The 23,584-nt window shown below is 37.7% G+C and overlaps 1 protein-coding gene across 1 annotated transcript; it reads left to right on the forward strand.

The window, feature by feature from the left end:
* Positions 1-218: 218 nt before the first annotated feature.
* tmtc3 (transmembrane O-mannosyltransferase targeting cadherins 3) lies at positions 219-23,337 on the forward strand. The gene is made up of 14 exons (XM_043228355.1): positions 219-339; positions 1,785-1,998; positions 2,086-2,304; positions 4,080-4,179; positions 5,227-5,342; positions 8,155-8,327; positions 10,977-11,229; positions 15,765-15,913; positions 15,999-16,119; positions 16,351-16,462; positions 18,326-18,429; positions 19,358-19,527; positions 20,194-20,420; positions 22,026-23,337. Exons 2-14 carry the CDS (start codon positions 1,810-1,812, stop codon positions 22,895-22,897), a joined length of 2,805 nt encoding a protein of 934 aa, XP_043084290.1. The 5' UTR covers positions 219-339; positions 1,785-1,809; the 3' UTR covers positions 22,898-23,337.
* The last annotated feature ends 247 nt before the right edge of the window (positions 23,338-23,584 follow it).

A 23,584-nucleotide genomic window follows, 5' to 3' on the forward strand; every position in this document is an offset into this window, starting at 1 on the left:
AAACGGAATGTCGTAAATTCGTTTGCCTGGTACGCCATACTATTTCTGACACCCATTAAATTATTCTCCGTTATGCGATACGTTCATTACAAAGGACATAATATGATAATAATAATAAAAAAATATATCCATCTGAAGAAATAATATAAAAATAAATAATAATAAAAATAAAATGTTAAACCAGTACTTTGTAACTCATTGCTTTTATTCTACCAACCATTTTGACCCGGAAGCAGTTTTGGGTCCTTGCTAATTCAATGCTTTAGATCGAACTTGATGCTTCAACCAAAATAAACACACACATTCTCTTCTCATTTAGTTTTAACCAGAAATGACAAGGTGAGTTGTCCGAGTGATTATTTATTACCGATCACTGATGACGGATTGAGAGAGGTTGTTTAAATGACTGAAGTCAGTGCATGCTATTGGGACAGCTAAAGTTAGACTTGATCTTTCATCAGATCAGTGTCCTGTTAATTTGACGTTAACCCAGTTTCTTCTAATCATCACTACATTCCTTATGTATTAGTGATAGATTTAGCATTTATGTTTTTGTGAATATAATGAAGGAATTATTCGATTAACCTCAGTGAAAAACAAATGCTAACTGATAGCTAGATGGGCTGGTCATGATTTATGAGCTCCGCTCATTTAGCATAAATTATTGTAATATTCCGATGATTCGACTAATTTATTCGTGTTTTAAATATGCAAAATAGCGACAAAAAGGTCGCGGTGCCGTGGGCTGATTTAAGCAGAGTTATAAAGGTCATAGATCACTTTAGGGTGGTTTAAAATTATGTTTTACAGGCATGAAAAGCTAATCGAAATGAATGAAATATCGAAAGGCATGTTTATATATATATATATATATATATATATATATATATATATATATATATATATATTTCTAAATATAATAAAAATGATAAAAAAATATATATATATATATATATATATATATATATATATATATATATAATTTTGTATCTTTTTTATTATATGTATGTGTGTGTGTGTGTGATATTTTCAGAAAAAAACTATGCCAGATGTATATTGCACGTGTAGCAGTACTTGATGTATTGTTTACTCTTTATAACATTAATATTTTGAATGATCTTTTTTCATTTTCAGTTTTAATTAATAATAGTAATAAATTAATAATATTAATAATTTTCTTATTCATTGTAAAATTTAGTTGTGGACACTGTAATATTTTAACAACTGTAACAAAGACCTTAAATGGTAGAAACATAAAAAAATGGTAAATGGTTTGAAACGTTGGTCATAGACGGCGCCATAGAGCACAGAAATAGAAATATGGACTTTTTTTTATTTATTTTTAATGAACCATGGAAACCTCTTCAGGATACATTTTTTTGCCTAGTTTATAGCAAATCTGGAATGCATGTAGTCTGGAAGGCCACTGTCAACAATCATCAAAAACATTCTGAAGTTCAACATGGCCATCTGAGGTCAATGAAGAATGTAGGGCATGGCCTAGTTTACTAAAAGAGATATCATTTCTTAAGCAAATAAGTATTTGCAGTAAAATTTGCTGAATTTATGTAGCGCCTTACTCTAAGAAGGCTCCAGGAAATGGAATTACAGCCTGTTGGTGGCACGTTACAATTCATAAACCTTTTAATAGCTCTAATTGTTTTGTATACCTTATGTGCAGTGAAGCAAAGCAGTTCACACAAAGGTCTAAATGGTTCGTTTGAAAACGGTCTGAATCAGAATGATTCTGTGATCAAATCAGGAATGGCAGTTGTGTCTTGTAGTGCTCAATGAGGTCTCACGTCAGCGATGGCTGTAGTGTCGTGGAAGGAGATCTGTCTTCTGACTGGACTGGTGGTGGGCTGCTACTGGAACAGCCTGTTCTGTGGTTTTGTGTTCGATGATGTCTCTGCTATCTTGGATAACAAAGACCTTCGTCCCACCACACCATTGAAGAACCTCTTCCTCAATGACTTCTGGGGCACGCCTATGTCAGAGGTAACCGTGAAGAAGTTCAGCCCGGTTTCTCAAGATGTGATGTTTTTGAAGGCTTGTATCCAACCATGTTTTTTTTTTTTTATTCAGGAAAGGAGTCATAAATCCTACCGGCCGCTTACTGTTCTCACTTTCCGCCTCAATTACCTGTTCAGCGAGTTGAGCTCCTCATCATACCACCTCCTCAATGTGGTTCTCCATGCCGTGGTGTGTGTCCTCTTCCTCCACTTCTGCCGTCTGCTCTTGGACCGAAGCACCAGCCTCATAGCGGCTCTGCTGTTTGCTGTCCATCCCATCCACACAGAGGCTGTAAGTAACTTGCTATCTCGTCACAGATTCACCAACATGCTTTATGTAACCAAAACACCAAAGTTGAGCTTTTTTTGTGGAATTTGCTTCTTCTACTTTCATGTAAAGAGGCTTGATCAACATGCCACAATCTTGTTGAAGTTGCCTTCATGATTTACTCTTCGCTTTTGTTGCTTGACGGAACTGTCTTTGGCACAAAGTTGAAGAATAAACACTTGATTGAAGTGTCTTTACAGATGCCACCTCATGGTGGCAGTAATAGACAGAACTTGCTGTCCCAGAGTGCATTGCAGATAATAGTTGGAAAAACTGTTGAGCCTTTTTCATTTTGGTCAATATGTTTCATATTTCATATGTTGTTGGTGTTTCTTTTTAAGTGCGATATCGTTTAAAAAGAAAGGATAACGTGAGGGCAAAATCCTCAGGAGGTAACTGACCTTGAAGCTCAATGCAACGGTACACTATCAGATTAGAGTACTTTGCTATAGGACTGGTGATTGTATATCAGGCAGAGATCTGTGCTGCTTGTGAAATGGTTGGGGGATCAGTCCCTGTGCGGGTGACCTAAGAACTGGAGTGTTAATCTGATCTTAGTCTTTCTCTAAAACTATTATAACCTCTTCCACAGTAGAGGTTATAATAGTTTTCAGACTATATATATATATATATATATATATATATATATATATATATATATATATATATATATATATACACATATATATTCATTTCTTTGCATTAAAAAGTTCCTGCCTAATAAGCCCACTGCCCCTCAGCCACAAAAAAATAACATTATAGAAATAATAATGAATATTATAATCTAGTGTTTAATCTGGAAAAATTTGTTGTTTATAATATAATTTAATTCTATTTTAATTCTGTTTTATCTAAGCAGCTTACACTACATTAAGTGGGATTGTATGTATGTGTGTATATATATATATATATATATATATATATATATATATATATATATATATATATATATATATATATATATATATATATATATATATATACTCTCATTGAGGTATAAATCAGATACATAAAATGGCTTATCATAATCAAATTTAAATCTGGAAATAAACAGAATTTAGGAGGAAAATTGGATAACGTTATGACGTTCAGGGAATAAGAAATATTTTAAGGTCACTAATTAAATGAGCAAATTTGTGACACTGAGCATGTGAACGCAAAGGTCAGATTCTTTGCTTCCTTGTGGCACAAGATGCTATTTGGATGATTCTTAAGTCATGGTAATTGTAGCTTTGACAAACTTTTGGAGTTCATGCCGTTTGAATGCTGCAGTCCATAATGCAAAACTGACTGCTGAAACATTCTGAAATGTTACCGTTGAATTAAATTGATATGCTTATGCTACAATTTGTAATTAAAAAATGCTTCAAATTAAGCGTTCACCTCAGTCTTTTGGACTCCACTGTATATAACGCTAATTATACCATATGATGATCTTATTGCTTGCATTATTTTTTTTTTTTAGCAAAAGTTCTCACAGGTTGTATGAAAACTAAAACTGGTTCCTCTTGCACCTGTCACATCTTCATGGCATAGGCTTCCCGTCCAATCTCCGACCGTGGCGTAAGAAGAAGCCTTACTATAAAAACACGCTTCTTAAGAGATAACGTCAATCAAACACATGGCATTTAATTTTACACATGCATCAGATTGGCATGTATGGGTTAATCGAAATTCCACCTGTTACGGGCATTGAGAGATTTGCTCATTAAGCCGTTGAAATCTTTCGCTGTGTGCAGGTGACCGGTGTCGTCGGCAGGGCTGAGTTGCTGTCCTCCATTTTCCTGCTGGCTGCTTTCTTGGCATACACCAAATCAAAAGGCGCCGATCACTCTATAGGTAAGCGTTGCCATCGCATAACCACATAATCCCTGCATGCACGCTGCAACAAGTTCACTCCTAGGACACGACGCGCAAGCTGAGACTCGCCTCCCATTCAAAAGCTCCCCACCCAGAAGTCTTGAGTACACAGCTCCAGTTTCACAGATCGATCAAATTGGCATGTTGTTTCTGACTTGATGCATTTCAACACAATTATTATATTATACCCTCAACCTCCCACTATGATTCTTGCTATTTTGTTTTTAGCACAATGTTAATCCGTCATAATATTTTTGTTGTTGCTTTGTCTATGGTGTGATGACAAGTGATTATTTTTCCTTCTTTTTGTTCATCTTTAATTATCCGTTCCTTAGTTTTAATTAATTGAATAGTGTTATATTGAACGCTCTTTATGAATTATAAATGTCGCAGTTTGACGTATGATAAACATCATTAATCTCTTTTAGGTGGCACTGAGCCAGGCCACCGCTGCGTTTGCGTTGTTGTGTAATTCGCAATCAATAATAATAATCAAATAAATGATATGAGATACCACTAATTTAACGGAATTAAGAACAACTAAATATATTTCGGTTCACTTGTCTATGGCCATTGCGTCACATCTTCAAACACAAACAGCGTGTTTTTTTTTTTTTTTTTTTAAGATTGCGTATGAATTTAAAAACCATCTTGAGATCCTTGCGTTTAGTTCCATTAGTTGCACTCCATACAGCTGTTTTCAAACACAAGACACAGTCATGTGAACGGCTCCTAATTCATTCTGTGCTGCCTGCGTTGGGAGTGTGGTTTGGCAAGTCATATTGCGATAAATAATCATGCTAAATTAACAAGTTAAATTGACAGCCCTGTTTATATTAAGTGTTTTTCTGCAATTCCCTTTAAAAGACTTGTGGGACGGGATTCCCCAGCCACCCAGCGAACAACACTAAGCTGCTTTCCTTCCACTTTCTTATGTGTGAATGATGTTTGAAAGATGCATAAAGTCACTCAAAAGCACTTCCGACATGTTAAAAACGACATGTCCTCAACATCTTCCTCTTTCAGTGTGGACTCCTATCATTTCAACCGTGTTCCTGGTTGCTGTTGCCACGCTATGCAAGGAGCAGGGAATAACTGTCATTGGGATATGCTGTATTTACGAGGTGTTTGTTGCCCAAGGGGTGAGTGTGACATTTATTTATCGACTCGTAAATAAAAGACGTGTTGACGTGCATGGTTAACGTCAATAGGATCTGTCACAGGCTCTTGGGATCAAAGGCTTATTTGTTAATAAGTTCAAAAAAAGACAACTGTATTGCTTTTAAGGGAAGTCATAAAACATCCTTTTCTTTTTGATATTGAAAGTTCTATTTTGTTGGAAGAAAGACAGAGGGAAAGCGAAACCGCTACCCAGATGGAAAGACTTAATGCGTCCTCATGGGGCACAGCCTTGCATGATGACTACAGACATATTTGTCCACTTTTGTCTGTTAGTGTCACTATCTTGACAGTTTAATAGCAAAAAAAGTCTCGAAACAAATTAATCTAACAGCTAAATGCATATGGTTGTGGTGGAAAAAAAAAAAATCGAAATTGAATGTAAAGCAAATAGCTCGGTTTGGGGTATCAGCAATTTCCTGTGGCGGCGTGTATTGGTTATAAAGCTCTAAATCTACATCTCTGGCAGTGTAAATGAATCCGTTTCACTCAACGACTTGTCTTATATACTTTTCCACCGATGTCTCGACTGTCATGTGAGCTCATTCGGTGTGAATATAAAATCCGTTTAAAAGCCCAAAGGGCATGTCTGCATTGAGTTTTTCAAGGAAGAGTGTGCAAATCAACACAGGCATCAGCCCAGTGATAACCAACAGCATATACAGGTTTCTTATCTGATGCAGCATTCAGTACCTTCTGCCTAGAAAAAAAGCGATGCAAGACATAACTATTTTGTAAGTGACAGTTGAGTAAATAACTTTAGGGCAACATCTCTCATTTCTAATGGCAGTGAAACAAAACAGCAAAGTCTCATAGTTTTGTTAACCACAAGTCTTACCAGATGTGAAAACACCCTGTTGCCTGTTCCGTTTAAAACGAGCTGCAGGATTTCAAAAATCAAAATGTTTTGACTCACTGACATTAGTTAGATGTTGCATGTCACAGCCATTAAGGACACAGTGTCCCTTTAAAGAGTCTTTTCAAACGTATATCTCTTGTTCCCGGCAGTTCAGCATCTGTATTTGAATATTAGGTAAAAGCCACTTAACGATGCCGCATTCATTTTGTCCATTAGCGTTCGGATGCTCGTCGGGGTCTTTGCTCTCTTGACAGCCCTCCATTCGCTTTTTATTATGCAATTTGGATTTTTACATAATAGACTGTGGCATAATCTTCTTATGTGAGCTAGCAACTGAATGCAAGCAGCTGTTGTTTCCGACAGAAACTCGAGGTCTGGGTCTTTGCCTTGGATCTTTGCTCCGTTTAGGCTGTACGCAGCCCTAAGCTATGCCTCTAATTTAACCCATGTGCACGAGTAGCACTTGGACTTTGAAGTTTTGCTGAAATACATGTAGCTTAAGTAATTACTCTAATTGGACTAAGTCGTTTAGAAGTGCAGCGTTTATTACATGTAATGTTGATCTAATGTATCCGGATTGTGGCATGTGAAAGTTTCGTCGCAGCGACCTCTAACGTGGTGTTTATCTCTGCGAGAAGTGTTTTTTTTATTTTTTATTTTTTTGGGGGTTGGGTGTGTGGCCTCGCGGTTAACCCGTTGGCAGACAGATGAAGTTGTGGTGGTCAAATGGGATGCGTGTGGTTTGAATACAGCATGTGTTGTCTCTTGTCATTGCTCCGTCTTCTCTCCGCTTTCGCTGTCAACAAAAATTGCAAAAGCCCTAAGAATTATGTAAGAATAATTATCGCTAGTTAAATAAATTAAAATTAGTATGCAATACTGTACAGTTATTGTGGATGCTTATATCGTTCACCCAAAAATGAAAATTACCCCATGATTTACTCACCCTCAAGGCATTCTAGTTGCATAAGACTTTTTTTCTTATGCACGAATACAATTTAATACAAATTTATATGTATAGCTCTTTCAAGCTTAATAATGTCTTAGGGTTTAAGATTTTGAAGTCCAATCATGAGGCTGAATAAAGGTCTTCTGAAGCGAAAAAATCCATATTTAAAACTTCATAAACCGTAATCTCTAGCTTCCGCTAACTGTTGCATGCACATTATTTTTGCAGCCTTGGTAAACAGGATACTCGATGTTTTGGCAGACTGGATTCATTGTAAGCTGTTTTTAGACTGACAAGAGAGTTCTAAAACTGACGGGATGTTTTTATTGTACAGGATTAGTGGCGCAACGGTTCACAAAACTCACAGTTCGGATCCTACTACGATTTCTGAGTCCCGAATCCGATCATTTTTCAGATGAACAAAATACTTACTTTAAGGATTTCTCCAGCAGAAACTACTAACTTAGCTACTAAAGCATTACAACAAGAACAATTGCACAAATTACAAACATAGATTAACAGCACTACAACATGAAATTATAGGCTGTATAAAGACAGTAACCGTAGTATTCAGGTGCAGAAATGTTATAATTACAGATTAATACAGATTGATCTTTGTTAAAGCTGTGGTGAAGTAGGTATTTCTAGGCTGCTGTCCCTTTAAAACTAAATGCACGGCTGTTTCTTTATTCAGCTGTATACGTTACCTTAAGACGTGGATATAGCTAAAAGTGTATTTTTTACATCATGATGTAGGCACGTGGGGGCATGTTTTTTTTGTGGGAGACTTCGAGCTTTGTAACTCTGCAGATCTTATACATGCACAAACGGCTACATAGCACTCTAAAGAAAAGGAAAAATAGAAATCCCATTATATGACCCCTTTAAGAAGTGTTTAAGAGTTGCATGCATATCTATGTATTTACATATACTTTATTTCACTTTCTCTTCTTTGTTTTTAATGCAGTTCACTTTGCCAATGCTGATTGACACCCTACTTCAGGTGTTGAGAGGAAAAGATGGTTTTCCCTATGCTGTTCTCCAGACCCTGCTGAAACTCATTGTTTTGATCATCAGCACACTATTGCTGGTCATCGTCAGGGTGCAGGTCATTCAGTCCCAGTTGCCAGTGTTCACCAGGTGAGACTACACTAAAATATCGGCATTTCCCAACAAATTTGCAACCACTTACAAACACTACTGCTCTACTGTCTCTAGACTGCTATGTGAGGATAAAGCAATGCTACAAACAAGTCTTGTAGTGTTCAGGTACAGAAATGTAATCACTGAAAAGAACAGCGTCAATGAAATAAAGATGAATCTCTGTTTAAGCTGTTTGATTAATATTCACACAGACAGTTTCTAGGCTATTTAGAGTATTAGAGGATGTGTTATAGGATATGTTTCTCTATGATTATTTCTATAAACTAATCTGTGAATCTCATCCCGACTTATGAACTGTGTGGTCTTAGCAGTGTTTAATGCCATGATAAATAGAAAGAAAAAAACCCCCATTTACTTAAAATAGAATTTTTTTAAATTTATGATTAGAAATGTCTTATCAATTTCATCCATAAAGAAAAAAAACGTATCAACCCAAATATGATATTGATTCAAATTTAAAATGCAATTTAAAAATATTGCTGTGCTTGCTGTACAATTTGTCAAATTTTGTTATTATATATCAACATGGCAGCAAAATAACTGTAATAATAATTATTATGCACATATGTATTTAATCAGTTTCCTTTAAACATGCAGCCCCATGTCACGCATCATTACATTCAGCATGGACAAACGGCTTGTTGCTGGAAACTTGTTGCATTAATGCACATCCCTTAGTGGCTTTGTTGCCTTAATAAACTGATTTATTACAAAAAAGTTTCTCAGCTCAAACTAAAATAGTATCAGTCACCAAGGGAACGATGTGACAAATTAATGTAAACATGTCCGTGGTATCATATTATGGGAAAATTGTTCGTAATGCACTGCATGATAATCTTTCAAAATTATGAGAGCTGTCATGATGCTTTTGTAACATCAACAGCCTGGGCCTGAAATGAACGCAGTGATCTATTTATCAGCAGACGGAGAACCGCCCCTATAGGAGTGCTTAGATAGCGATAGGCTCTGCCCACTTATAAACAAATCGAGCTTCTCAGTGAATCCGAGAGCTGTGTGTGAAATGCCTAGACATACTCCTTGTGATCATCATCCCCAGGGAAGTTGATTGGGATCAGAGGGAAAAAATCCTCTTGGATTCGTCACGGAAGCCATCGCTAATCCCCAGACATAATCCACCGACTGTCTCCGACCGTCTGAATTAGTGTTATCACACGGCTCTCTAGAGACATAATACGCTGGATTAACATACTTTCTAAGTATATTTTGTCCCTGCATGTGTTGTATTTGGGAATATTGTGATAATGTTGGAATGTCCCAGCCAAAACAAAAACATTCTTCTTCCAAGAGATTGGATTTATGACAGGGTTGTGCAAAGGCTTTTATTGGATTTTTTTATACTTGCAGTTGGCTCTCCCATTCTTTGAACCTCTCTCTAAAACACACCCCTTTGTGAAAGCCAAGTGATAAACTTCAGTTTATGTCCATTCCAAATATTTCATCTTTGGAAAACATTAGCTTCGACCTTGAAATGGATAAGGAGTTGATGACAAATTTCTGCAAATAAATTAATTATTTCAAATAGGACAAACCCTAAACTTCGGTTTTTAATGTTGTAACTTAAATGGTAGCATGTTTATTAATATGAGCTGCCAAAAGGATAAATGCACTTTATTTGAAACCTGTTTTTTAAGGTTATTAAATCAGGGTGCTCTTGTTTCCTGTTAATGGGTGTTTATAATCATTATCATCCCAAAACATTGGCTGTTTAATGCACCATCAACATTGCATGATTGTCATTTAACACTTTGTTTTAATCTGTTTCTTGAGTCTTGAGTTAATGGCCTGTTTCCACAGATAAACCTTGCCAAGTTGGCACCATGGTTGTTTTGGTGACTTCTTTTTTTCATTTTTTATATCATTCAGTCTGGCTGTTTTTCAGTGTGGCTTGGATCCTTTTAAACCTCTTTGTGGTTTCACATGCATAGGGAACATGATGCATTGCAGAATAATGGCCATGGGTTGAATTAAAATCAACAAAGAAATGCTGTAAATTACCGCACTAAGGAATTAAAGGATGTTATGAGGGCGTATGTTACAGGCTTGGGCACAATTCAGAATCGAAGAAAGATCCTTTTTTTCAGCTCATTTGAAATGTGAGTTTAAATTGTGTGTGTGATTGAATTTCATTCGCAGTGACAGTAAGTTTTTCAGAATTGCAGTTTCTCACTTCAAGATGAAGCTTTGAACAAAGGCTGTTCAAGATGAAACTTTAAACAAAGGCTGTCGCGCGATTTTAAAATCAGAATTCAATTAAAATTCAGGAACTGAACCAGAAATGAAAAATTTGAATGCTAAGTTTTGTAGAATGTTGCAAATTGCAAGAATTCAAGTTGCAGTTAGGTTTCTTCGGCAGTTCCGAATGAAACGAGGCGCCGCTGTGTTCTGTTAAACGTACACCCATAAAAATATTATATTTAAGATATTGCTTAACGGTTTCGCAGCACTAGCACAAACACCGATTAGAGCATTAAACCAGTCATTCTGAAGAAGTACAGGATCTGTATATTTCTCTTATCAATAAAAACTGATAACAAGCCTTGTCTTTTAGTGCGGTATGTCTTAATGGAGGGGAGTACTTATTAATTCTAATGCATCTATCATCAGGTTTGATAATCCAGCGGCTGTCAGCTCCACACCGACCAGGCAGCTGACCTTCAACTACCTCCTGCCAGTAAACGCCTGGCTTCTGCTCAACCCCTCTGAGCTGTGTTGCGACTGGACAATGGGCACTATACCTCTTGTGGAGTCCCTGCTGGACCCTCGCAACCTCGCCACAGTGGTATTTTACGCCTTGTTGAGCCTCTTGGCTTATCACAGCCTTTGGTACGGCCACAGCTCTGCAAAGATCATCATGATGGTATGTTAGTGGGTGGGGCTTATGGAAAATATGTACATCTCTTTGTAAGCTAAAGGAGCTTTCAGATCTTAATGGGTTCTTCAAGCGAACTTTTTGTTTAGTGAAAATGCTATGTTTTTTATTACGGTTGTCTATATAAATGCACAAGGAAAACACATGAGGGAAATTGTTTACTCAGAAACAGTTTGAAATAATATGTCATCCCCAGTCTCATTTGAAATCTGTCAGATACAATTTAGGGTTGTTTTCATCCATAGCAGACAAACTATGCACATGACCTGGTATCCAAGTGAACTTAGTCTTCAATTAAGTATTACTTGTGGTATAGCGTTAGTTAAGACAATGCGTTTTAAATAAAAAGAAAATGGAAGAACTGTAGATGAGAGATGTATTTGCTTCGGTAAAATTAGGCTAATGACAGGGCTTTAAACTATTTACTGAAAACTCACAGGGTATCGCTTACATTTTCTGTAGTTATTCCACTCAAGGCCATCTTGGCACAGCTATTTTTCATGTTGGCAATTGGCAGAACGGCTTCTGTATACTTGAATCTCCAAAACTGGTAACATAATAACATTACGCCACATTTGCAAGTGCTGGTGAGCTTAGTGAGCTTACTGGCCGAAATGGTTTCTTCATTTTACATAATGATTATTATTATTATTATGTTTTGAAAGTTAGCTTTTGTGCAGTGTGTAACGCAGCTCTAAGTGAATGAAAACAACCTGCAGAGTGAGTCAGAAAAATCCATTTTTGCAGGTGTCGAGTGAATTGACCGTACTCACCATAAATGTTTCTTCAATAATTATTGATCTTCATTAATCATCTGTATTTTTATCATTTTATTAGATGGTGTAAAGAAAATTTACTTGCCACATATATTCTTTTTTTTCATTGACGGAGTTATTTTAAGTAAACAATGGCATGTGAATTGAGGTATTTACCTGCTATAATTATAATTTATTATAATTATTCTTTATTTTTTACTATTTTTGTTTGTTACCAACAGTTCACTCATAGCATTCTAAACAAAATCAGCAGGCCTCCGACTTCCAGTAAAATGGCTCGGCCACAAAAAATGCATTTTGTTTCAGTCCCTAAACACAAGGAACATTCAGTGTATGTATCGTCACGGAGTTCAGAGAAGAAAATAAACTTAAGGCATCCTATATAAACTCATGGAAGGTTTTCCAAGTAAAAATGTCTCGTTTTAGATTTCAATCAACTGTGTCACTTCATCAAACAAGGACTATTGTTCTTCTTTTTTCATTTAAACAAAGTATTATATTTCAGTTCCTGAAATTTTTCGAAGCCAGTTTTTGCTCTCATTTGGCTTTTGGTGGGTGAATTAATTTTGGATGCTGTTTGTCAAGATTACGTTTGAGGCACATCAAATCCGTAATGCAATCTGACAACATAATTTTTGCCATTTTTAAACTCAAATAACTCTAAAGACATGTATTTTCAGCATGGTCCAGCTTGTGCACAATCTTGTGGGAACAAAAAGCTGAGGCGATTGGCTGTTTTAACTAGAAGGAACTTAAAGGAAGCACTTAATTTCTAGAAATGCATTTGCGTCACAACCTTTCATTATAAACAGATGGTAATTACTACCCTAAATGGAACATTTTTGGGCAAGGTATTAATCGAGTTGAAGTCTAAAAAGTGCACCTAAAAATTGTTATTTCATACACACAGTCCGCTTACTTTTTTTTACAGCTTCTGGAAACTGTCGCGACTCACAGCACATGATTAATGTCACCTGTCTGAACAAACAGATTTGCCCCTCTCTGAACTTTTGCAACCACGTGTATTTGATGGTTTTAAATATTTAGTCTAACACAACATTTTCTTCTTCTCGATTTACAGCCAGGAGAGCTTACTTTTTTTTTTTTTTTATTCCTGTCCATCATAAAAGATGTTAATATATCAGAGTCTAGCAGTGCAGCTCAGATGTCTACATATGTCCGACTGCTGACTGCTTCCACGCTCGCAAGAGTTCACAATGTCACAGTTGAAATCCATTCATCTTGTGTGTTCAGCCCTCCACTCGTTTGTTGTGTAAGAGCGGCGTGAATTCTTCATCCGCGTCTCCACGCGCTGTCAACAGAGTTTGGTGAACTTCCTCGCTCTGTTGGCAGAGGCCGCCCTTTAAGACCAGAGGGCCACAAATCATTATTAATGGACAGCGCGCAAAGATGAAGAGGGAGGGCTTGGGCATTACCATTTTGCTCTGGTCTGCATGGTTAAGGGACAGAGGACAGGTTGCATGAGGATATTCGTCCAAATCTGTTTTATTTGGCCATGCTTAGTTATTTTAATGATTCCCTGCGCGCAGACCCTCGACACTCATTCTGAGCAAACAGGAAACACTTTTGTTGTGAAAGTTTTGCTAATTTGACTGTGAAGGTTTTTTTTTTCGGTGTTGCATGTTCCAAAGCAACCAAACAGCACGCAGCGTGCAGCTTATGATAACCGCAGACAAAGCTTTTGTTTGTGCAGAAACTTCTTTCATCAAGATTGATTTTGGCCTCTGAAGCGTCAAGCAAATTGGATAAATATGATGTTCCCCGTACTGCAGCTTTCGGCTCTGTTAAATCCACCCCTGCGTAAGCAACGCATGACAGTTTGGTTCTTGACGCACTCTGAAGCTGCTGCCAAAACCAATTTCTGCGATTTGCTTTCATGACTGCACAATGTGAGATGAATGCCCCTGTTTTTTCGGGATGGTTCGATTATTATAAAAAAAAAAAGAAACCTCCTCTATATGGCACCCCTGTAGTTTACTTGATGATAAACTCGTAAATTTGAGCGTGCTTTTGAAAAGCGACTCTTCCGCTCATAAAAGGGTGAGATTAGCCGTAGCTAGACAAAACAAAATTAGTTTGTTCTTCAAAACAGGGTGTCCAAGGGCTGTGCCCTCGCAGGGGTTCAGCGTTTCAAAAAATCCTGATCCATCACCTTGTCATAAGGTGCTTTTCATAAATAAAACCTATAATCCCAATCTTACATCTTGTGGCCTGGCATGCATTGTGCAAGACAGGCGTGTTTGCTTGTGGCTTTGATGAGAAGGACCATGTTTGAGGAGCACTGTAATGACATGTTCTCATTTGTGTTGAATCAATCATATCTGTTGCCATTATCTGCAAATTATCTCGGACCATCGTGATTATGTGGCTTGGTAGTTTTGTTGCACTTGTCCTACAGGTCAAGCATGAATAATTGGGTTTAGTTCCAGATTAATCAAACTCATGGTCTTGGTTTCAGACAAAGCTTTATGAAACCAGAGTGATTAGCATTCAGACCTGCACAAGCTTGTCTGAAGCAAACAATGAGAACATTTAAATCCAAGATTTTTTGCTTATGGAATTTCTTGGTTTACCGGGCCGTTTTTGTGCCCACTCAGGTTTGCCAATTAGACAAATCCCTGAATGGATTGCCAGAGAAACTGGCATTTCTGCTTCCTCTCATCAGATTTCAAAGAGCAAGTGGGGGGAAAAAACAGGTCATTTCTTTATTGAATCGGCAATGATTTGCACTTTTGCGTAGGCGGTCAAGTCTTTGGAGGCTTGATAGTCTTGAGGAACATTTGATTCGTAAAAAAAAAGAAATTTTGAAGCTTGCACAAAGAAACTAAAGCTGCACAACAAACGGTATTGTATACTATAATATCATTAAGATCACCCACAAATGAAAGTTATAATTTACTCACCCTTACTTTGTTGCAAACCTGAACAAATTTTTCTTCTGTTGAGAACAAAAGATAATATAAATCTAGTAGATTTTTGAAGAATGTTGGTAACCAAACAGCTGGTTGTAGTCATTGATTTACATAGTATTTTCCATGCAATCACATTCATCAAAAAACAAAGGTTTGGAACAACATGAGTAAATAATGACATAATATTAATTTTGGCTGAACTATCCCTTTAGTGTATGTTCACAAAGAAAAGTGTTGTTTCAATACAGTGTGAAAAACAGACCTAAATGTATAGTTTTAGCATTATCAAAACCTTTGTATAGCTTTGTAAGACTTGTAATAATGTAATGCATATTTTTACTGTACTTTTAAAGCTTGAAAGCTTCCATCTGGGTGACCAAAAAGCAATAATATAGAGAAACTAGCACATTTTTTGTAATCTCTCCTTGTGAGTTCCACAGATGGAAGAAAAGATTTTTCTCCTTTTTACTCTCCATTATTCCTTTATTCTGATGCAGACCCCTGGTCATGAGCTCAAACATCACATGTAATTTACAGTGTTATTGCTGAAGATCAAAAGGGAGTTATGTAAATATCCTATGATAAATGTCTACCGAAGGCATCTCAGATATGAACTGTGCATTTCTTCACTATTGTGAAAGTATTTAGTTTGGTGGGAAAAACTACACGGTACTACTCCTTTTTATTGACTGATTAATGCACTTTCTTAAAGCTCAAAATATGTATGTACATTGTGCTTGTTATTTTTTTGATAATTATTTTCACAAATTACTATTTTTGGATGAACTATTCTATTCTTTTTGCTTTCTTTTAGGCACTATCGCTGATCGTCCTTCCTTTTATCCCTGCATCCAACCTGTTTTTCCCTGTGGGCTTTGTTGTAGCCGAAAGGGTCCTGTATGTGCCCAGCATGGGATTTTGCGTTTTGGTAGCCCATGGATTTAAACTCCTGTCCCAAAGAGGGTAAACAAATACTCTAAACAATTACTTTATTCTCTTTAAATGACCTGCTCAGAGACTCATTCCCTGTTTTTGTGACATTATCTAGAGGCCTAAAGAAAATGTCTTGGTTGCTCATGGGAGTTCTTCTAACAACACACGCCGTGAAGACTTTCAACAGAAACTGGGACTGGGAGTCCGAATACACACTTTTCACATCTGCACTGAAAGTATGAACACATCCAAGGACACATTATTCATTTATAAATCAACATCTGGCCACAGGCTCATACATATTGTATGCTTGTATTTTGAGATCACTACTTTGAATAAATCCAACTCTCTGCCATATATCAAAGGGCGAATCTAGACGTTAACAAGAGTACAATGAAATGATGTCTGGAAAATATGATTTGTTATGTCAGCCTGGCTTGAAGCATTTAAAAATTGCTTTCCTCCAGGTGAACAGGAACAACGCCAAACTCTGGAACAATGTCGGACATGCTTTGGAGAATCAAAATAGTTATGAGAGAGCGTTGAGATACTTCCTTCAGGCCACAAGAGTGCAACCAGGTAATTGACTCATTTGCCACATTATCTTTTGAAGTTTACCCTAGGATCTTTTAAAGTTATTGTGAGCTTGCGTAATTGTGCATGAAACAGGTTATTCAGTGAGGAAAAAATGCAGAATGGGGATTTTATGCCACTAGGATTTTATTGGAGTGGGCAGTAGATTCTGATAATGGAGCCAGGCTGAATGCTTAATTAGTCTTTTGGCTATTATCCACTAGCCTTGTGGCATCAACAAAAGGAAAAATTGAGAAAACTAATTTTAGCACCAATGAATTGCTCACAATAACAACATTAAAAAAATAAATGAAGCCAGTCTTAATGTATGTGGACTTCAAGTTGTTTTTATGGAGTCGTTAAAAAGAATAATTCACCCATATTTTACTCATCTCCAAGCCATAATAGGTGTATACGACTTTCTTTTTTCAGACGAACACAATCAGGGTTTTTGGAAAATTTATCATGGCTCTTCCAAAGTTGGTAATGTGGGTGGATGGTGGCCATGAATTTGAAGCTCTTCTGAATTGGATTTATCTGCAAGTACTGCGTCTTGCGGATATGTCCTTTGCCTCTGGGGGGATATCACATGTCCTCTGAAGCAGATTCATGGGTTTTGATGGGCAATGGCCATCTGCACGCCCCCGGCTGGCATATAGGTTAATTTTCTGACGCATTACTTGCTGATATATCCGATTTACAAAGCTTTAAAGTCATGGCCACCATCCACCGCATTACCAAGTTGGAAGAGCCAGGAAAAATTTGTAAAAAACTCTGAAAGAACAAAGTTATATATACCTAGGATGTCTTGGAGGTGAATAAAATATGCCATAATTTACATTTTTGGCTTGACTATTTATTTTTTAGGCAAATGTGCCATTGAAAAATGTTGCATCTCTGGGAATGATTTTGCACCATGATGTTTTCCACAGACACAAAATACTGAAAAGACTTGCATGTGTAATAATTCCTTCAGTTCATTCGAAAATATTGGCAGAGGAAGTTAAAATGGAGTTTATTTTAAACAAAACTCACCACTGGATATGTTGTTTTAGGGAGGTGTGGGAAATTCTGCCTTATTATTATAAGTTTGGAGGCATAATGGTAAAGCCAATTTCAAATTGTGTATAAGCTAACATGAAGTAGTTTATGTAGTTTTTCTTGGGACTGTATGAAAACATTGGCATATAAAACTATTTTTGCACTTATCGTCTTGAGAATATGTGGATTTAAGGATTTGACGTGAGAAGATGAGGAATTAGGTTTTGTATTGGCTTTTTCTGCATTTTTGACAGGCTACCTTGGAGAAAGACAGCTGTGGCTGCCAAAGCCATTAGACTATTGACTTTAATTGTTTACGTTATGCTGGTTTATTGGGCTAATGTGACTTGAGAGATCCACCACCCAAGATGTGTTTTTCCCAGATTAGCTCTGTAAGCACATTAATGAATGAGGAAATCCTGAGCAGGCTATCTATACACGTCAGTTTGCTTTTCATAACGAAATCTCTATAGTGCTTGAGTGTGGCCAAGCATTTATTAGAAAAAGCTGGTGGCATTATCAGTTTTACACATCGAAACCTACCGACACTGTTGGTTAGCTCTCTGTTGTTTGAGGTTACATGAGCCACATGGCTGTAAAAGGTTGTAAAGGGAGCTCTTTCACAGGAGGTGCTTTTCCTCTTCTCGCTCTTTCCCGCCGGTTCTCATCCCAACTGTGTATTAAACTGGTCAGTTGCCTGTAACCGTTATTATTTGTTGCAGTCAAGCCATAGAATTCACATTCCGCTATCTACTTTGTCTTTGAGGTTTAGTCTGTGCTATTTTCTTGATTTATGATTCTATACTAAACATTTTGTCCTCTTTAAAGATGATATTGGGGCCCACATGAACGTTGGGAGAACCTACAAAAACCTAAACAGGTCCAGAGAGGCAGAGGAGGCATATCTAATTGCAAAATCCCTTATGCCACAGGTAAACAAAAGAGTTTGTTTATATTTAGTTTGTCAACAAATGTTGATATGAACAATAAAATACTTTCATCTTTTAACTACATATAATGGTCTTGTGTAGTTCAGATTTGATTAGCTGTCCAGCACAAGAAAACTTGTTACCTCCTTTCCTGTTCTACGTTCCTACAACATTTCCCCTGAGCCAAATGCAACAGTGTTAAGTTTGTATTGCCATTGTGTTGCACAGCCCAAGACGATAACCTAGCTTATTTTAAGATACACATCACTGGCTGAATTTTTAAGAAGGTAATTTAATTTTAAGGGAAGTTTGGGGCTGCGAGTTATTGGCTCACAGAGACTGTTAAGATTTAAGTCTTGTTCCCCCTTTCTCTTATATATAAATAAAATGTAAAAAAAAATCCCATAAAGTAAAAAAAAAAAAAAAAACAGTTTGAACCAAGTACGAAATAGTTTGTGGTTTTTAGGCCACGTGTATTAGCATTCGTCTGTATGCTACTACAATTTTGGTTGTTTTTCAGAATACTTAAATGAATAAGTTAAAAAGAGCAGCATTTATTTCATAAAGGAACAAATGTATTTGGTCGAGTCAGCATCCTTATAAATAAATCGAATTGAGTGGTTTTTTATAGTGAAAATTAACCAAACTGAACGGAATAGGAAGCAGCAAGCTTTGATGTACCTAAAGCATATTGGCAATGTCATTCATATGCTGTGCTTGACTTTCTCTGAAACCAAAACCTTTAACTTTTAAAGGTTAACCTTTAACTGAAACCAAAACCTTTAAAACCTTTAACTTCACATGGGTCTGTATTTCATGTTGGAATGTATGGAAAGCCCATACTGAAAGTATTATTGTTATACTTAGAGTCAAATGTATGTAAATGTAAATGCTTAGAACCTTGGCTGACCTTTCCAACACATATTGGCAGATTATTCCAGGGAAGAAGTATGCAACCCGTGTGGCCCCCAACCATCTGAACGTCTACATTAACCTGGCAAACCTAATTCGGGCGAATGACTCCCGCCTGGAGGAAGCTGACCAACTCTATAGGCAGGCCATCAGCATGAGACCGGACTTCAAGCAAGCCTACATCAGTCGGCAAGTCTCCATTCGTGCTGACAGGGTCAAAAATGTGTTTGTATGCTTGAGTGCTTGCTGACATGGCCAACTGAAACTGAATGAGTTACAGTATAGACAGTATTTCTTGATGAGGTTATTGAGAGTCATGTTTTTTGTAGCTCATGTATACTCTGGATGACTTTCAAGAGATACAGTTGAAAAGAATTAAGCACCCGTGTTATACATTTTAACATCCAACATGACCTATTTTGCTATCCGTAAGAAAACATTTCCCATAGATGTGCACTGAAATCGCACGCCATAGTAGGAGAGTATCGGGGTGTTCTTTGTTTTTGTTACATTTTGCGACAAGTGAAAATTAACTTGGCCTTCACACTTTGTGATTTCTCTCTACATGTCTCATCCTGTTAATGAAATGTTGATCAGATAAGCTATTGAAAGTGGATTTACTGGAATGCCTTGGTTCTCATGAGCGTCAGGACTTTTCTCAGCCACACTATGAAAAGAGTACAAAGAAAACCAAAGAAAAAAATCTAAACTAAAACCTTTGTTTTACTCAAACTATTTGCTAAGAAAATAGTGCTCAAAGAAACTGATCTTTCTTGTTGTACATGTGTGTTAGATTTCTGAGATGTCCTGTGAGAGGTATTCCAAAAATGTCTTTTTGTTTCTCTCAAAACTCAGAGGGGAGCTTCTGCTGAAAATGAACAAGCCCAGTGAAGCGAAGGACGCCTACCTACGAGCGCTGGAGCTGGACCACACCAATGCAGACCTCTGGTACAATCTGGCAATTGTCAATATTGAGATGAAAGACCCTTCAGAGGCTCTGAGAAACTTTAATCGAGCTCTGGACCTGAATCCACGGCACAAACTGGCACTCTTCAACTCGGCGCTTCTCATGCAAGAGTCAGGTGTGTGGGCAATGGCAATTCTAACCAAGCAATGATATTTGCTCTGTCACAATTCCTAGTGAGCTGCCTACATAGGCTGCTGCTTTCTAAGCACCCTAACATCATAAAACACCATAAGCAACTTGGGATGCTCTGCAAGAGCAGCAATTTTGAATGGCACGCATGGCACTCAACTTTTTTCAAATTTATTTATAGTCAACATTACTCTTACTTTATTCACTATCTTGAAGTCTTTGGTTGGCTTGTCCATGAAATATGCATGCTATGATGCCTTCAAATTTGACTATGCATCTTTGGCTATGAGACAAGCCAATTGCATTGAAAGTGTGCCACTGATGCCTTAAAATCTGTACCACATACCACCTGTTTATGCAGCTCACTAGATTCTTGGAAAATAATGTTGCAAAATACACTCCCTAAATTTTAGATTTATCAGATTTTCATAAGAACATTGAGTCCATTACAAGAAACTATGTGAAAGCGACAGTTTGCTAGCTAATGTTTGATTCACGTGAGGTTAGACGTCAGGAGCGTAAGCCAAGTTATTAACCTATGGATTCTTTGCGTGCCACCTCAAGGTAAGGCAGCAACCTCTCACCTAATTCGGTGTTCTCATGCCTAAGAATGTTAGCGTTTGATCCAAAAGCAATACGTTTAAATTGAATATGACTCATTGACCCTAAGTTTGAGTTTTATGCCATTTTTTTCTCTCTTAGCTTTGAATAGCAGGAAAGACTGATGGATTCTTGCAGTTTGAGTGAGGCATTAGTTTGTCATTTTTCTGAGATTAGCACTCCTACGCTGCCGCAATGTAAATACTACGAATACAACGGCTCTATTTGCACATGGTTTTAGGCCTGTTGTACAGACTGTTTAATCATGTGACTGAGGAAACATTTCGTGATCAATTCACCGGCCTGCTTGACACAACTGTTATTCTTTCATTTGGTTTTGTAGTTGTGCCCATCCATATTGGTTTTCAAATAAAAGCAAGTTTGCTTTCCATGGTTTTCCCAAATTTGGCCTGTGGTAGTTATTCTGAATAGTGTTCAAGGGGTGATAAAAAGCTGACCGACACTCCTTGCCCTTGTTCTAACCCTGTCATTGCAACATAGGATGGTGAAGAACGTAGATCTTGTTACGAAGTCAAATAACAGGCAAAATATTAGAGATAACAGTGTCAGGCTTTTGAGCATAAAGAAAAACAAAACAAAGAAAAAAAACTAATTAATGTGGGTAACCTATGTTATTGGATATGCAATGCTTTAATTAATTTGACTTTAGCTGTTTAAAAGATTTACAGCACAATGGCATCTGGTGACCGTACTCTCGTGCCATTTGTTTTTGGGTTGGGTTGCTTTATTACGATACTAAAATTAAAAGGAAAAACCTTCTTTCCCACATTCACTTTCATTGTGTGCAAATGTTTTTACAATATGGTATGAATAATTTTTGTGTTCTACTAAAAAAAAAAAAAAAAAGAAAGAAAGGATGAATCAAGAGGGAAGAGATGGATGAGAAGACTGAATTCTCGTCTGACTTCTCCTTAATTGTTTAGCAATTTGACTTCATTTAATTGCATCTCATAATGCTCTTCTTTAACAGGTGAGGCAAAATTTCGTCCAGAGGCAAACCGCCGCTTTCTCACCTATGTGAAAGAAGAGCCAGATGATGCTAACGGCTACTTCAACCTGGGCATGCTGGCAATGGATGCTAACGAAAACGAAGAGGCCGAGCGCTGGATGCGGGAGGCCATTCGACTGCAACCCGGGTTCCGTAGCGCTTTGTTTAACCTGGCCCTGCTCTACTCTCAGTCGCAACGTGAACTAGATGCTATCCCTGTGCTTGAGGAGCTGCTGCGGTATCACCCGGAGCACGTCAAAGGCCTCATCCTCAAGGGAGACATCCTCATGAACCACCGCAAGGATACTCGTGGCGCCAAGGCCTGTTTTGAACGCATATTGAACATGGACCCCAGCAACGTGCAGGCCAAGCATAACCTCTGTGTGGTGTACTTCGAAGAACGGGAGCTCCAGCGTGCTGAAGGGTGTCTGGTGGAAACTCTTGCCATGGCCCCGCACGAAGAGTACATCCGGCGGCACCTCGCCATCGTACGCAACAAAATGGCCGCCATGAGCGCCGCGGGCCAGCCGATTGCACCGACAGAGGGTGGTAGTGCATCAGACAAGCAGCAAGAACAACAACAACAACAGGACAAACAGGAGGAGGAGGAGGAAGGGCGGGGAGTTGCCTCGGGAGCAGGGGAGGGGGCCAGGAAAGAGAAGAATTTCAGGAAATCCTCCCCCAAAGAAAGCGTCAGCAGCCAGGGCCATGGCCAATCAAAGAAGCTGGAAGCGGGCCAGCCTGACAAGCGGACTAAGAGCAAATCCACAAAAGAGATTAAAGATATAGAAAAGAAAAGGGCGGCTGCCTTGAAGAGACTGGAGGAGATTGAACGCATATTAAGCAGCGATTAACCTTGTTTATCAACCACCACGCTATTTTTATATATAACTATTTAAAGTGCAAGAATGAGACTCTTCAGTTTATTTTTTTTTTTTTTTTAAAAGGAGACCTTGATTATGCATGTTTTGTGGGGCTTTTGTTTGATTGTTTTGTGTCTTTTATATATTGTGTGGTATACCTCCTTTTCCCACAGCTTTAATTATGTAAAGCTGTTTGGCTGAAAAGGGGAACTAGGTGTGCACTCACAACATGCGCTGAAAAAGCACAAAATTAGGTACTTTTTTTTTTAAAAAAACGTATCCCTACTAAAAAAAACTGTATTTTACCATATCATTTATTTATGATTGTCTTTATTTGAGTCACTGGATTAGTTTTTGTCACTTTAGTGTTTTAATTTACCTTACCACTGGCAAGTATTACTCCTAATCACAAATAAAATGTTTGTAATATCGACCAGCCCGTTTTTATAGCAGGGCTACTGGGTGGACCGCCACATGGCTGTTGTAGTTTAGCTCAGACCCCTCTCCCTGTTTGCATGACATCACCGCACTTCCTCCAATTCACCGCTGCCGTTTGTTCATGTGTCATTATTGCTGGGTTTTTTGTAAGTTTTAACACCAAACTGTGTCAGCGTTTAATTATATCCTCTGACATAATCTCATTCTGTATTAAGATCACCTCCCTTCTCCAGACCTCTT

This window comes from Puntigrus tetrazona, chromosome 25, assembly GCF_018831695.1.
Source record: "Puntigrus tetrazona isolate hp1 chromosome 25, ASM1883169v1, whole genome shotgun sequence".
NCBI lineage: Eukaryota > Metazoa > Chordata > Actinopteri > Cypriniformes > Cyprinidae > Puntigrus > Puntigrus tetrazona.

Bases quoted from the DNA above. Each gene is read 5' to 3' on its own strand.
- tmtc3 (XM_043228355.1), top strand. From the start codon at position 1,810: ATGGCTGTAGTGTCGTGGAAGGAGATCTGTCTTCTGACTGGACTGGTG. The intron at 4,180-5,226 runs GTAAGCGTTGCC...TTCCTCTTTCAG, and splicing joins AGGCGCCGATCACTCTATAG to TGTGGACTCCTATCATTTCA. The intron at 19,528-20,193 runs GCAAGTCTCCAT...CTCAAAACTCAG, and splicing joins AAGCAAGCCTACATCAGTCG to AGGGGAGCTTCTGCTGAAAA.